Here is a 14,113-nt window from a genome sequence, read left to right on the forward strand (position 1 = left end):
GAGCGGACGGACGGTCTGCTGTGACCACCAATGTATCATCAACGGACCGAGGGAAAAAAAATCATCGAGAAAGTCATTGGTATTGTTTTTCCCACACTATATGCTCAGAAGCAAGCAAAAAGACGCCAACCAAATCCCAGTTAGCCAAATGACTAGACTGAAGGAGAGATCCCGTATCCGATAAACGCCACACAGAGGAGGAAGAAGACAAGCTCTGCCCAACTTGTCTTTTCCTGTTTTTGAAAATCCGAAAGAAAGAAAAAAAAAAAGGAAAAAACATGCAATATAACCCAAGCATCAGAAAGGTGTTTCTCCGGGATCCAGAGAATCCGAACAAGCCAGTTCAGTCAGCCGGGTGCCATCCCGCCGCCGCTGCTGCTGTCGGTGCCATCATTGTCTTGTGTGTCATTATCTGAAACCAAAGCGAGCCCCCCCGGTCGTCGTGGATTGCCAATTTCCACTTCCAAATTGTTGCAAGTAGGGAAGAAAACCGTCTGCCAACGATCGGTTCGATTGAAGATCCAACGGGACAATCAAATGCTAACGCTGCAGGAGAGCAGCAGCCAAAAACGAGGTCGTGGTTGTGGAAGCAAGAACAAACTGGTCGAGCACAGCAGGTAGGCGGACAAGAAGAGAGGTTGTTGGTCAACTACTTCATGTAGCTACCGCAAGCGTTGCCGTCCTTCTTGTTGAACTCGGCTTAGTTCTCCATGTTCTTGACCATCTGGCAGTACTGATCCAGGTAGTACTCGTCCGGGTGGTTGGCCTCGAGCATGGCCTTGATCTTCTTGTCGAAACTATCCTCCTGCTTGAGCATGTGTTGGTCTAACATGAAGGAGAAGACGGCGGCCTTGGCGTTGAACTTGTGGTTGTCGGCTTTTGTCCTGAAGTTGTCTTTTTCGTCTTCCATCATCTTAACAAGGTTCTTGTGGGTGTTGGCATCGTCTGGACCGACGAGTCTCGCGCCGGACGCGAACAAAAGACGGGTGGCAGCATTGACATGGAACCTGGTCTTGATTTCGGTCAATGGGTCCCGCTGGCCACGGTCACTCTACTCGGTGGTCTTGTTGAGAGCCTCTGTTCGCAGCGGAAAAAAAGGGAACGTCAGCCGCTGCTCGACTCCATTTCACTGGCAATTGAGTGGGTGGGAAGATACATACTCTGGGCGAGAAGGACCGCAAAACGGCGGCGGAGAGTGATGCGGTGACGAGACCACTTGTCGTCGGGAGAGAAGCGAGCGGGGTGGGCGCTCTTGGTGACCTGGCCGTCGAGGACCTTCTTGAGGGTGTACTGGCGCGCGAGCGGCTTGCCGTCGGCGTTCTTGGCGGGGACGTACATCAAATGCATTTTGGCGGTTTTGTCTGAGCTGACGGGCTTGAATGTGTGTAGGGTGATTTGGTATGGTCTGGCGAGCTGGAAGATGTGTGTGGTGATTGTCGTGAGAGTTGTCAGATTCAAATCTCCTGCCTTTCGATAATTTTCGACGTTGCCGCGCCGACAATGGAAAAGAAACTGCAACGAAAAATGGAGTGGTCTGTGCGCTGCTGTCGCTTAAGGCAGGCGGTGGAGGGCCAGATGCCCCACACTGCAAGGCACGTCTAACTGGACATGGGAATTAGTGGGGCTTTGAGATCGATCCCCTGTTCATCCTATTGTCATTGCTATGGAATGGGAAGGCACGGAACTTCCAGATCTTGAACTCTTGAATCTCAATTCTGCACCGCGGGCAACGGTCATTGGACAGATTTTTTTAATCATGGTTCAGTGCGCCGCGGGTACGGATTCACACTTCATTGACCACGGTAGTCCATCAACGTGCCGCGAACAAAGGCCTCCAGAACAATGTCTTTTTGAACTTCACGACAGTTCTTGTCTCCCTGTTTCTCACTTTCCCGTGGCCTATCAACATGATCAAGCCACGGCAATACGCTGTGTCCCCATTGTTCAGACCTTGTCTGGGACATATCCATGATCAATGTCTCTTGAAAAACTTTACTCCTGTTCTACCGGCAGAATGACACAAAATGCCGAACAATAATGCCCTTCACAAGTTCCCATTCACCGGGAGTGTTCTCCCCTGAACCGGACACAAGGGTCGTTGCTTCATTTCAGTATCCTGAACAGTTTAGTTGTCAATCCCTACAGCATTACTTTGACACCAGCATAAATACTCAATGATTCCGTCACCCCAATCCCACAATTCGAAATGGTCTCGCTCATCCTCACGACAACCAAAAATCTTGAATCAACAAGGCGTCAAACCAGCTTTTACGAGAAAAGGAGCACTCCAAAAACCAAGGTAACCACCCCCATCCCACAACTAACAACAAACCACTACTCCGAACCACCATCAGGCATCCCAAGGTAAACCCCATCCATCCCAAGATAACCATACCTTCAAAATGTGTCAAGGCCGCATAATCTCCCACTTTTGCCCCTCCGCCCTCGCCGGCGACCCCCGCTGCCCTGCTTACCGCCTCACCACCCTTAACGGCGGACGTATCCCCGCCTGGTCCTATTACTTCGACTCGGCCACCGCTCACTGCTGCGGTCGACATTCTCCCCGCGTCGACTGTGGCGACTGTCCCTACAACACGTATGGCCGACGTAGTGACGTTACCCGCTTAGGGCAGGAGGTGGTGTCGGTTTGTGTGATTCAGGGAGAGAGTATGTGCCCGGTTTGTACGAGACGGTTTGAGCGGGAGAGGAGGGAGGCTGGAGAGGAGACGGAGGGGTGGGCGGTGAGGGAGATGTGGAGGGGAAAGGAGAAGAGGGAGAGGGAACGGTTGGAGAGGATGGAGAGGGAGGAGAGGATGGAGGAGGGGAGACTGGTTGGGGAGATGGAGAGATTGAGGGTTGAGGATCGGTTTGGTAGTGTGGAGAATGTGGAGGTTTTGAGGAGGGAGTTTGAGGGGATGAGGTTTCATTGAGGGGTGAGGTAAGTGGTTGTAAGACTGACCTCGTTTCGGGAGGAAAGTAAGTACGGATGGCTGTTGTAAGGTCATGGTCATGGGCTGCGAGTGAGTTGGAACAACTGATGTGGCATACAAGGTTCAAGTATGTCGTACTCGTAAGTTGAGTACGTCCCTTTTAGGCGCCCGTAATAATGAATCAACCCTTTTCACTCCGGGATAGGTTTTACTTGCAAGTGACTGCTACAATACACGTCCTGAGCTGATAATTTGAAAAAGGAGACAATTTTGCTCCGAAACAATGCAAATGAGATTGCCCTACATAGAGACATATCCTAGACCCACAGTCAATCACATCGGACCATATCAGTTCAATCGGGTATGGTGTAGCGGTAACATCGTTGACTCTCACTTCTCAGGAGTGACTGCTCTCTCAACAGCCCCGGGTTCGACTCCCGGTATCCGAGTCTCAATATCTTTTTGCGATTTTTGTCTCTGTCATTTGTGTTATTTGACAATCGCCAATTGCTCCTTGTCTTTTTTTTTTTGTTTCTCTTTTGCTTCCATGCCAGATTCTGGTTTCAATAATTGTCATTCGTGTTCTTCCTTTAATTTTTGCATGTATCCTCCATTCATTACCGCGGCAGTTGAACGATGCCACGCGGACAAACAACATGAAACGCCGCACTGCAGTTCCTTTCTCCCAACAATCGATGAACAACAAAATGAACACCAGTTTTCCATCACTAAGCCGTCCTTCACACTTACTTCGGATCAGGAGTAGCACCGACAGCCTCGACCTTTCTCTGCAACTCCAAAACCTCGGCAATCGTTAGGGGTTTGTCGGATCTCTTGAATCCCTCTTCAATCGGGAGTCGTTCTTCCTCTGTTCAATTTGTTAGCGCTGTGTTCCACTGCACCAAAGCACACAGCGAGCGCCCTGCTGTGATTTTCACCCTCCGCATCATCACTACAAAATCTCCTTCCCATCCACCACCACCTCCCATCATCGCCCACTCCTTTTATCGTCCTAGTATCCCATGATCCCTTCATCCACCATCTAGACGTAAAAAGCCAAAAATGAAAGAAAATTAAAAAAAAAAAAAAAAAAAAAAAAAAAAAAAAAAAACTCACCAAACAAAACCCTCACCCACCTCGTCTCCGCCCCGCCCTCGGTCCCCCTTCCAAACACCCTCAAATACAACGCCGTCTCAATCGCACTAAACCTCTTGTCTTCACTACTCATGCTGAAATTCGGATTCCCTCTCTTCGGTCCCTCTTCTTCATCAATTCTGGCCAAGCGCATCCTCGCCGCCTTCTCGATACTAATTCTTTCTTCATTCTCACCCAAAACCTGCAACGTAGCCGCCCAAATCTCCGGGACAAACGTATGGTTATCGTAATTCGGCGGGGCCGACAAGTCCGCGCGGGACAAGGACCCGTCGTGTTCGATGACGCCGTGCGTGTTGAGGTCGGATAGGTGGAAGGTGGTCCAGTGCCCCGTGGTGCTGGCTTGGAGGGCTTTGATGCCGACGATTAAAGTAGCGTTGGGGGAGAGGTTGATTCCCCTCTGTAGACCGTGCATGAGTTGGGCGAGGGAGATGTCGCGGCCCGAGTGCGGGAGGTAGCCGTGGTTGGCGAGGGCGTTGAGCATGGGGCAGGGGGAGCGGCCTGCGTGTCGTTTGTTAGCGCTATAGGAGGGTGGGTGATCGAGCGGAGCGAGGAAGAGAGAAAAAAAAAAAGGAAAAAAAGAAAAGAAAGGGAAGAGGAAGGGGAAGTGGTTACGGTCGTCAGGTCCAGGCTTCTGCCATGAATGGTCCTCTGTATCTTCGTTTTTCCCCGTAAGTTTGGCGTAGGCTTCGATGCCGACTGCCAAGATGGAGGTGAGGAAGGACATGACTTTGATGCCGAGGGCTGTGGAGGTTATATTGGTAGAGGAGGACATGGCTGGCTGTTAACCTTGATGGCCCAAGTCTCCTAAGTGTCTTGCTTATGGGCGTTGTTGCCAAGTTTGTTTCTGAAGTAGGCTTCAGTGACCCAGCGAGTTTTTAGGTGGCCGTTGATGCTGAGATATAATTGAAGTTGAAGTTAAAGATGAAGTTGAAGATGAAGATAAAGTTGAAGATGAAGATAAATTTGAAGATGAAGATAAAGTTAAAGATGAAGATAAAGTTGGAAGCTAATTCCGGTTTTAATCTTGGTCTCGGAACTATTCCCGTTGTTGAGCTGAAACAACGTCACAGGTACTACCTACCTTTTTACCCTGCACTCGCTCGCTCGCCATGCTTGCTGTGCTGGCGAATCCCATGGATGGCGAGCTTATGCAGGTGAAGAATGGAGCAAGCCGATCCAATGAGATTCGTGATATAGTATAGTAGTGAATGGATCCCCAATCAAGGCACTTGGTGTTACCATGCCACCTCGTGTTTGGAGCGGTCCCCGGATCGCCATAATCTCTCGAGATGGAGGGTAGGAACAGTATCCAATAATCTGCTGGATAGTGCCTATCTTCGCAGGTACCTTCGTTGCATCTTCACTGCATTTACCCCAGCATCATTCAAGAATCAGGGAAAACATGTTGTGGATTGCCGCCATTTAGGTGGTCTTGGTATTTTACCATTAAAGAAGGTCTTGTAGTCTGCTCTATCCGGATAACTCCCCGAAATCCAGTGCCGAACATTCTTTGCAATGCCATATCGTTAAGATTTCCTTCCCTCCCACCGAATCCCGCCAAAAAAAGACAACCAACAACGCCTTGATATATGAACCAGATCAACGCAAACCGCCTTCCTTCTATCGTTCACAGATCAGATAGATAGCTTCCCCCCTTTTTACCACGCCATCCCTTCCCTCCCCTTCCATTCACGGTCAGCCAGCCAGCTAGTCAGCCAGCCAGCTCACACCATATCCTCCTGCTGGGACTTTTGCCTTCCAAAGAACAAGGCCCTCTTTGGCTTCTTCACCTTATCCATCGCATACCCCTTAGCAAACCCAAACGCCTTCTCCTTGATTCCCTCGGCACTCATGTACTGATCCAGAGGGTTCTCCCTCTTGACGAACAACATAATCGGCATGGTCAAGACGAACAGGAACATGAACCCAAACGCCATCCACTGCAGCACCTGCAGCGTCACGCCCTCCTTCATCAGGATGCTCGACCCCTTGATATGCGCCGTCGCATGCCCCAGCGCGCCCGCGGTCTCGGTCGTCCCGATGCAAGCGGCAAAAACAATCATCAGCCCCGCCCAGATAGTCGAATAGCACGCCCTTCTAATAAACTGTTGTTTCTTGGTGAGCGGAGTACCGGGCGCCAGCTTGGCAAGCTTCTTCTTGACCAGCTTCAGGGGGAACATGAGGACCAAGCCCAGGGCGAACAGCGCCGAGCCGGTGAGGAGCACCTTGCCGAAGATCTGGTCCTGGAGGTCCAGCCCCGTCAAGACCATGTTCTGCAGCTCCGGAATGGCGCCGCGGGCGTTGCTGTTGTTCATGACTTGGGGGAACAAGAGCTCGGTGAGGTGGATGATGTCCTGGGGCTCGTCCGGGTCGTAGTGGCCGGCGGCGGACAGGCAGGTGCGCGTGTCGCCGTCGTCGCCGCACATGCCAAAGTAGCCGAGACGGACTTGCATGGGCGCAAGCGTGCCGTTGGAGGAGGAGGTCAGGGCGACGACGTAGAGGGAGGGGATGGTGGGGGCTGAGGAGAGACAGCCGGCGAGGGAGAGGATGAGGAAGAGGATGGTGGGGATGATGAAGGTTAGAGGGGCGAGTTTGATGAATTTGAACCAGGCTGTGAAAGTGGGTGCTGGTCAGTTTATTATTCCGGAATTGAAGGGGAAGAAAGAAGAAAAGACTTACGCCCGCATTGGATAGCCACTGCCTTTTCTGCTCCCGCTCGGGCTAGATTACCAGCGAATTTACCCATCTTGCCGGTGTTAATTGTGGTCGAAAAAAAAAAAGAATAGTTTGATAGCAGAAGATTAAGTAAATGTGGTCTCGATGCCGTGAAAAAGTAACCGACAAGCCAGTTATCGAGGAGTGAGTGAGATGGAGATCGAGAGCTGCGGCGATGGAAGACAATACGGTGATGTTGACCAGCAACACTTGAATTATTTGATGGTTTGCTGTTGAAAAGAGAAAGTCGAAAAGAGCTGAACCCGGAACTCCTTGGAAGATGATGCTCAAGGACGAAGGACAATGTATGACCAGAGCGCTAGAGAAATAGGAAAACCCAAACACAAAAGAAAGGGAAATAGAAAGGGCAAAATGTTGACCCAACAAACGATGCGTTGGCAGCTGTTCTGTGAACTGGCATGAGATAATGGGAAAGGCACTTGACGTCTCTGATATATACAATGCCTTTCTTTCCCGTGGTCATGGGTTATCTGACGGGAAGGGTTATGCGCCATTGTGGGTCACTGATAGCGTACTACTGTTCATCCCGTTGATCTGGGTAGTTCCCAACCGTGAACCGTCTGTCATGAAGTTTGGTTTGGACATGGTCGTTTTGGTGTGAACAACTCAGCAACGGCTGGCTATCAGGGTATGCGGATCATTCACGCGCCTCCATCACTGGCGGCAGTGAACACGATCGCCCTTGTAGGGATTCTTCCGCGTGAAGGACATGGGGGGATTCCATTGAAAGGACGTGATCTCCATGTACAAAATGATTCGACGAGGGTTCTGACATGGTGGTGTTTGAAGAAGCGCGTGGTGAATCGGGACTCAGTGGATGTCGTTCGTCGATTGTTTCTCTTGACTTTGTTTCTGTCAGCGATTCGACCAGACAAGCGCACCGCTCAAACCAGGCCCCACCTGCACCCTGGCCTCAGCGCTTGAAGTGGACAAGCGGCAACCAAGGTGGGATGGCCATTGACGGCCTTTGATTGGTCACGAGCTTGGAATCATACTGAATTGGGAATCCGTGAAACAGGTCGAAAATAAACCCCCTGCCATTCATTGTCCACTGTTAGCGCGCGGAGTCTCGCCCAGAGGCCCAGATCCCCCAGACCCCCCCCCCCCCCCCCCCATGGCTTCCAGCTGTCGTCCAAACTTTGAAGAAACGACGACGACCAGTCATTCTCTTCGAATCTTCACCTCTCCAGACGCCCATATCAGTGCTTCATAGCACGGCCATCGATAGGTATCTTCAACCTTGGTTAAATGATTGTCTCGCCCACTCGACAGACGCGCCGTCTCGTTGCTAGGCCCCCCCTCTTTGTGAAGCACCAGCTCCCATCACGCGTCTGGTGTCTTTGACAGCTGCCAACTAACGAACAGTCAAGAAAGAGGGACCAACAATGAGCACAACCGCCGACGCACGTACTTCCCCATTGTCCTGAACATTGGCACGGTTGAGCAAGACATCGAAGCCTTTGTGCGCCAGGCGCGCCACAACAGTCTTCGCGGGAGCATCTTGGCAATCGCGAGCGACAGCGTAAGGCGTCGTTCCTTAATCATACTTTGAGAAATGTTCAGCACCAGGTAATTGGCTGGGCTTCTGACGGGCTGTGAGGGAGAGGCACCTGCAATATATGGGGACGCCGACCATGTCATCATCGCCGTGGCTACATATCAGATGCCTACGTCGTGTCTGAGCATTTGGTCAATCTTGAGCCTCATCCCAGAATATCTGCCGTTATCGATTACATAACTTGGCTCGTCACGTCACCAGCCATTCCTGGATACCTTTTTGAGCGGCCAGTCCCGAACCAAATCGCCGTCTTCCGTCGGCTTCAGCGACACCCATGCCAATCGGACCTTGAGGCTTTCGGGAGGCACATTCTCAGCCCTATCAGGAACGTACCTCTAGCGAAGGCGCAGGGAAGAAACCCTCTTGGCTACACTAGAATACCTCAGTGCCCATTGCACCGGAGCTTACCCCGACGCTAGTCCTCGAATTCCGTGCAATGAGCGCCCAGAGATGGTGAGGGTAGCTGTTGTGTGACGTGAGGAGAAAGGTCAGATGTGTCTCCATGAGACTCCACGATATCACAAGTGGCTGGCATCGTATGATGACGTCCCGGGTCTGGAAGGGACGGATAGTCGTTCGGGGTGGTGCACCGACACTTGTTCACGGCAGAGTTGCAGTTTGACGGCGACAACGGAGAAGCTCATCTCAAATGTCCCAGAGGCATTAAACACATTACAACTACAAGACAGGCAAACGCAATATCCTCCCGCCACACCGGGACCAGGGGTTGGGGTAATCAGACTATCAGGGATATCGACCGTGGTCTAGAACGTCTGCCCATGTCTCTCCCCTTGATTATCAAAGGGACCGTGATGCTGAGACACGGCAAGGTAGGCTGAGGAAGAACCCCACGATGCCACGATCCACCAGTTCGGTTGTGAGCTTCTTGTTGGTGCCGTGGACCTTTGCTGTGATACGACCAAGGGCTCCATCAGGTGAGCCACAGCCTACCTCTGCTGGCCGTCCTCGTACGTATGCAACCTTTCGGATCAAAAAAAAACTGATTAAGGAAAAGGGATTTTTCACCGCAAGTTGGTGAGGCCACAATGCACTATATGACTGCTAACGGAATGGCTCGTCTTTCATTTGTTCAAAGCACATGTCATCAACTCTATCCCGTCCAGTGTCGAACGGCTGGAAGATTCAGTGCTGACTACGGCTTATTCCTTGGCTTGGATGCATAGCTACGGCGCGTGCGGTCAACCCGCCGGTGTGGTGTATGGTATCGTCACCTCACCCCAACTGTAACGTTGTCGAGAAACTGACGACGTCAACCGTCTTCTCTACAGTGCTAGCTAATGTCAAGATTCTGGACAATTCAAGAATCAGGCCATCACATCCGAACAGCAATTTTGAATGTCTTGATATCAGTCTGTCTCATAACGGTGCGATGCGCAAGAGATGCCTCGCGAAGCACTACCATTTCCCCAGGATCATCGCAGTTTACTAACCGAAGCCATATCAGACGCCCTCTACTCCCAAATCGACGACACACACACACCACACACCACACACATACACACCTGATGTAACGTAAACTGCCGAGCCCGCCAATCTGACGTGCCGCGGAAATCTCGTCAGGTCCCCTATGGATTGATGGTAGTGTAACATAAGGAGAGCTCTCCAGGACCAATCAGCTTTGCGTCTTTAAGCCCAACCGATGAGCTGCTGAAGGGGTCAACAGCTTCACGAGAGCTTCGGGAAGAGGGGCACAGCCCCGAGCCACATGGTCTCAAGCGAATCATGCTCCATCCCAGACGACTTCTTTTGTCCCGCCGTGCAGCCAGGCTATATGCAGTGCACAGCCTTATACAACATGGTAACGTCAGAAACTGTTATGACGGCCAAAGGAACGATAGCTGGTACAGATTAGGTCTTCCCGATCATGAACACAAGCGACTACGAAGACAGCACATTGTGGCTTTCAACATGCGGAACCAAGTCAGTGACTTGATGAGTGGTTGCAACCTCCGCCTGTCCCAAAGAGACAATACCGAACCGAGTGTCATGTCATTCGCCGAGTAACCTTTCTAAATGTCATCTCTCGGGCTACAAGTTACGCCCTCTTTGCAGTGACGATGGCAGTGCACATAGTGTCACAGCATGGAGCTTCTTCTTTCCTTGAAGCTTCTACGTTGAAACAGCGGTATGCAAAGATGTGGGGATGATTGATGGCGTACCATCCGTGTCTTCTCGGAGTCTGGCCATCGAGGTGCCCATGATGATATAACCCTAGCTTTGGCTCCCTACCCCCCTCTCCGGAATGACGTCCATCTCCGTTCTTCATCTACCGAGCTCACAGAAACGCCCTGAGAATGGCATCGTCATCCAACCTCAAGACACATCGAGTTCCTTCGCCTAAGCAGCGTGGAACCACCACAATGGCCCTCACTTTCAGTCACCTCACTGCCGCAACCTTTGAGAAAGATGTCGGACGCGGAAGGAAACGACCCAGAGTCAGAGAAGCCGTTTCATGTGAACAATGCCGGACTCGCAAGATTCGTTGCGATCGAGAAACACCATGCAAACCATGCAAAGACCGCGGACATGCTTCAAGTTGTGTCTATAGCAGCCACAAGGACCGTCATCAACATGCTGCTCCTAGTCCTCGTGCCAACCAGACAAAGGCTACAAAGTCTCCCAGTAAAAGTCCTCCTCAGACGCCCTCCATCGAGGTGGTCCCGCCCTTCCACACATATACTCCTTCCGAGAGCTGCTCCACCTCAAGCAGCTGGGAGACACCCGAGCGAATGCTCAGCATCGACCGGGCACTCTCCCCCTTCTCCCGGCAGCCATCGCCACTACCAAGTCCGCGAAGCCCTCGTTTCCAAACATCATCAGCCAGCAAAACCCGCATGATCGGGCTTAGCCACTGGATGGCTCCCTGCAACGAAATGGACGTCGTCCGCGCCATGCTCGACCACTCCGAGCCCTTCAATCCGTGTCGCAAAGCCTTCCGTGAGCTCAAGACCATGCTCCGCTTGCACAACTCTGTCCCCCCGTCTCTCCCGACTCTGACGAGCGACACCGACCTCAAACTCCTCCTCCCTGTCCGGCCCATCTGTAAACGGTGGTGCGCCCAATACCAAGCCACGTACGGCCGCATCTACTCGATCCTCGACCCCAAAGCCCTTGGCACAGACGTGGACCGTATCTACACCGGCACCCTCTCCCACCCTGTTCACGTCTCCAAGGTTCTGCTAGCCATCGCCATCGCCATGCAACCCTCCTCTTCCTCCGACCGCCTGTACGGTAGGACCTTAGCCCGCCAAGTCGAGATCTTCCTCCACTCTTCCAGTCGGTTCCAAAAACCCTGCATCGGCGTCGTACAGGTGCATCTCCTCTTAATTGTCCTGAAAACCATCTCCGCCTCGGACACGGACAAGTTCTATGACTTGATGGGTCTGCACGGCATCACGACGCAGATCGTGTTGAACATGGGTCTGCATCGGGATCCTGCGCTGTTTGCGGATGTCAGTCCTTACCACGCGGAGGTGAGAAAGAGGCTATGGGCGACCTTTGTGAGGTTGAATCTGGATTATTGCGTGAGGAGCGGGACACACTTCACCCTCCGTCTGGAAGAAAGCGACTGTCCCCTGCCAACTACCGCCGGTCTTCGAGCCCCGACAGACTCGACTACCACCATACTTGGACGCGAACCGGATGAGCAGGCTAGGACAGATTTGGACTTTGGAATCGCAGCCGCGCGATTAGCCAACGTCATTGGACCCATGCAACAAGCCCTTTACTCGTCCAAAGCCGGGGAAGCCTCGGACCCATGCCAGTTGCAGAACGAACTCAGGGCGGCGTACGAGGACATCATTGCTTCCCTCCCGGTGGCAGAGCTTCAACGTGGCCCTGGCTCTGGCTCACCTCGGCTAAGCTCAACAGACCCCATGCAATCCCTCCAGCAGTCTATCCTCTCCATCACCTTCCACAGCTTCCTCTCCATCATCAACCTGGCTTCCACCCTCGGCTGCCCGCCTCACAGCACGCAGCGGCCGTCGCTAATAGAGATATGGGACTACTCCACCTCTGTCTTTCACGAGTTTCGATCCCTCTGCCAGTCATCATCCCCAGTCCCAGCAGCAGACATAGCATGCCACCTCCTCTGGACAGACGCCTGTCGTGCCGTGCTAGCAGCTTGCTGGGCCGTCTCCCGACTAAGGGAACTCAATTTCTCCATCTCCCCTCACCCGCAGCAAAGCACGACAATGGTCCACATGCACGTGTTCCAGCAGATCCTGACGGATGCATTGGGGTTCTTGTCAGGGATGTGGAAAGGCAAGTTTCATTTAGGACCGGTGGCAGCCAAGACCAGTCTCATTCTGGCTGTTACTCTCAATGTAACGCTTGCTGCACAACAACAAAACAGCAGCAGCAGCAGTAACTTGGATGTAGCACCAGCACTGATGGAAGTGGGCGTCGTCACTGCTGAGATGCTCATTGGGGAGTTTACTGCCGCTTTGCAACAGCAGCAGCAACAGCAGCAACAGCAACAGAGCCGACAGCCTACCAGCTGTAAGCTTCCGGATCTCAGCAGCCTGGGTATCATGACCTCTGTTTACTCCCCCAGTGTCATCTCCGGTACCTCACTCTCCATGTCCCCCCTCTCCGATGCAGACATGGAGGAGGAGTCCACCATATCCATGTCCATGCCAGTAACAATGGCAGGGACAGGGACGGGTACCAGTATCTATGCCTCATGGCCTCCTCCCTGTCATCCAGCGCCCACTTCCTCCTCCTCCTCCTCCTGCTGCACCTCCTCCTCCTCCACCAACACCCTTCTCGTCGTCCCGCCAACAAACTCATCGGGAGCGAGTTCGTTGGTGAGCACCCCGTCATTGACTACCTCTACGCATGAGTACGACGAGTATGAGTACGAGTACTTTGATTTGCACCAGTTCTCGGCGGCGGCACCAGAAGCGACTGCCCCTGGTTTCAGTTGTATTGAATTGCCGCTGGACGGCCATCATCACGGGTACGACGATTTTCATATCATCAACAATGGGACAGCAGGGGCGAGCATACAGCATCAGCAGCAGCAGCAGCAGCAGCAGCAGACGCAGAAGGGGATGCAGCACGAGGGGGGATTGGGAATCTATCCTAGCTTGAACCTTGACGCTTATCAGCAGGGGATGGTGGGTAGTAGGATGGGTTTGAATGGGATGGATGATGGGATGAGTTTGTGGCAATGAGGCAGTCAGTTTGGTGAGCTACGAGATCAGCATTGGGGTTTTAGTCACCTCTAGAGAAGAAGGGGGAAGAATGCACTGTAAAAAGAGGAAGGTAGAATGGAAGTTTTGTAAGATCTGTACCTACCTAGCTGTGTTTTATTTGATTTGTTAGTGTGTTCGAATCAAGCAAGGAGTTAACAGACTATGCAAGCAAGACGAGGAAGGAGCTCCAATATAGGTAGGAGACAAGACGTAAGAAACGTAGGACGATGGGGAGGAACCCCTTGGGTAGGTATCCTAGCGCAATGCTAGGTACCTAGCTTGAGAGGAAAACGATGAAACATAGGTAGAGGTACATTTCCCCTTTCCAAAGTGATGAGCTTCACTGCATGACTTGAATCCTCGCAGGAAAGTACCTCTAGGTATATCTGGACGGATGATTATTGTTTGTTCTGGTAGATGGTGCCAGAGAAAGGTACCTACTTCTAGGTAGAGATATCAAGGAGTGACAACCATCGCGTCAACCGCACCGACCTACTCTGGCACCATGCTAAACC

At 52.2% G+C, this 14,113-nt stretch overlaps 5 protein-coding genes and 1 non-coding gene across 7 annotated transcripts; 3 read left to right on the plus strand and 3 right to left on the minus strand.

Annotated features, from left to right (window-relative positions):
* Nucleotides 1-62: 62 nt before the first annotated feature.
* Nucleotides 63-1,401, minus strand: NCU08903 (Nop10 family nucleolar RNA-binding protein). The gene is made up of 2 exons (XM_952882.3): nt 1,161-1,401; nt 63-1,077 (listed from the first exon to the last, which is right to left on the minus strand). The coding sequence occupies exons 1-2, from the start codon at nt 1,336-1,338 to the stop codon at nt 1,052-1,054; spliced, it is 204 nt and encodes a 67-aa protein (XP_957975.3). The 5' UTR covers nt 1,339-1,401; the 3' UTR covers nt 63-1,051.
* Nucleotides 1,402-2,402: 1,001 nt separating this feature from the next.
* Nucleotides 2,403-3,010, plus strand: NCU08902 (hypothetical protein; the record flags this gene model as incomplete). Its single annotated transcript, XM_952881.2, has 1 exon — nt 2,403-3,010. The coding sequence occupies one exon, from the start codon at nt 2,403-2,405 to the stop codon at nt 2,928-2,930; it is 528 nt and encodes a 175-aa protein (XP_957974.1). The 3' UTR covers nt 2,931-3,010.
* Nucleotides 3,011-3,287: 277 nt separating this feature from the next.
* On the plus strand, nt 3,288-3,379 carry NCU15079. The gene has a single exon. It is a non-coding gene; the product is annotated as a tRNA-Glu (tRNA).
* A 61-nt stretch (nt 3,380-3,440) lies between these two features.
* NCU11046 lies at nt 3,441-5,051 on the minus strand (the record flags this gene model as incomplete). Of its 2 annotated transcripts, XM_011396491.1 has the most annotated exons (3): nt 3,441-3,798; nt 4,047-4,583; nt 4,698-5,051. In XM_011396491.1, the coding sequence occupies 3 exons, from the start codon at nt 4,855-4,857 to the stop codon at nt 3,677-3,679; spliced, it is 819 nt and encodes a 272-aa protein (XP_011394793.1). In that variant the 3' UTR covers nt 3,441-3,676. The 2 variants fall into 2 exon arrangements, with proteins under 2 accessions (XP_011394793.1, XP_011394794.1); XM_011396492.1 differs by having other exon boundaries at nt 4,047-4,857.
* A 437-nt stretch (nt 5,052-5,488) lies between these two features.
* Nucleotides 5,489-7,494, minus strand: NCU10610 (hypothetical protein). The gene is made up of 2 exons (XM_001727983.2): nt 6,765-7,494; nt 5,489-6,696 (listed from the first exon to the last, which is right to left on the minus strand). The coding sequence occupies exons 1-2, from the start codon at nt 6,829-6,831 to the stop codon at nt 5,810-5,812; spliced, it is 954 nt and encodes a 317-aa protein (XP_001728035.1). The 5' UTR covers nt 6,832-7,494; the 3' UTR covers nt 5,489-5,809.
* Nucleotides 7,495-10,861: 3,367 nt separating this feature from the next.
* Nucleotides 10,862-13,755, plus strand: NCU08901 (hypothetical protein; the record flags this gene model as incomplete). The annotated part of the gene is made up of 2 exons (XM_953746.2): nt 10,862-10,881; nt 10,949-13,755. 2 exons carry the CDS (start codon nt 10,862-10,864, stop codon nt 13,575-13,577), a joined length of 2,649 nt encoding a protein of 882 aa, XP_958839.2. The 3' UTR covers nt 13,578-13,755.
* Between the last annotated feature and the right edge of the window lie 358 nt (nt 13,756-14,113).

This window comes from Neurospora crassa, linkage group V (assembly GCF_000182925.2).
Source record: "Neurospora crassa OR74A linkage group V, whole genome shotgun sequence".
NCBI lineage: Eukaryota > Fungi > Ascomycota > Sordariomycetes > Sordariales > Sordariaceae > Neurospora > Neurospora crassa.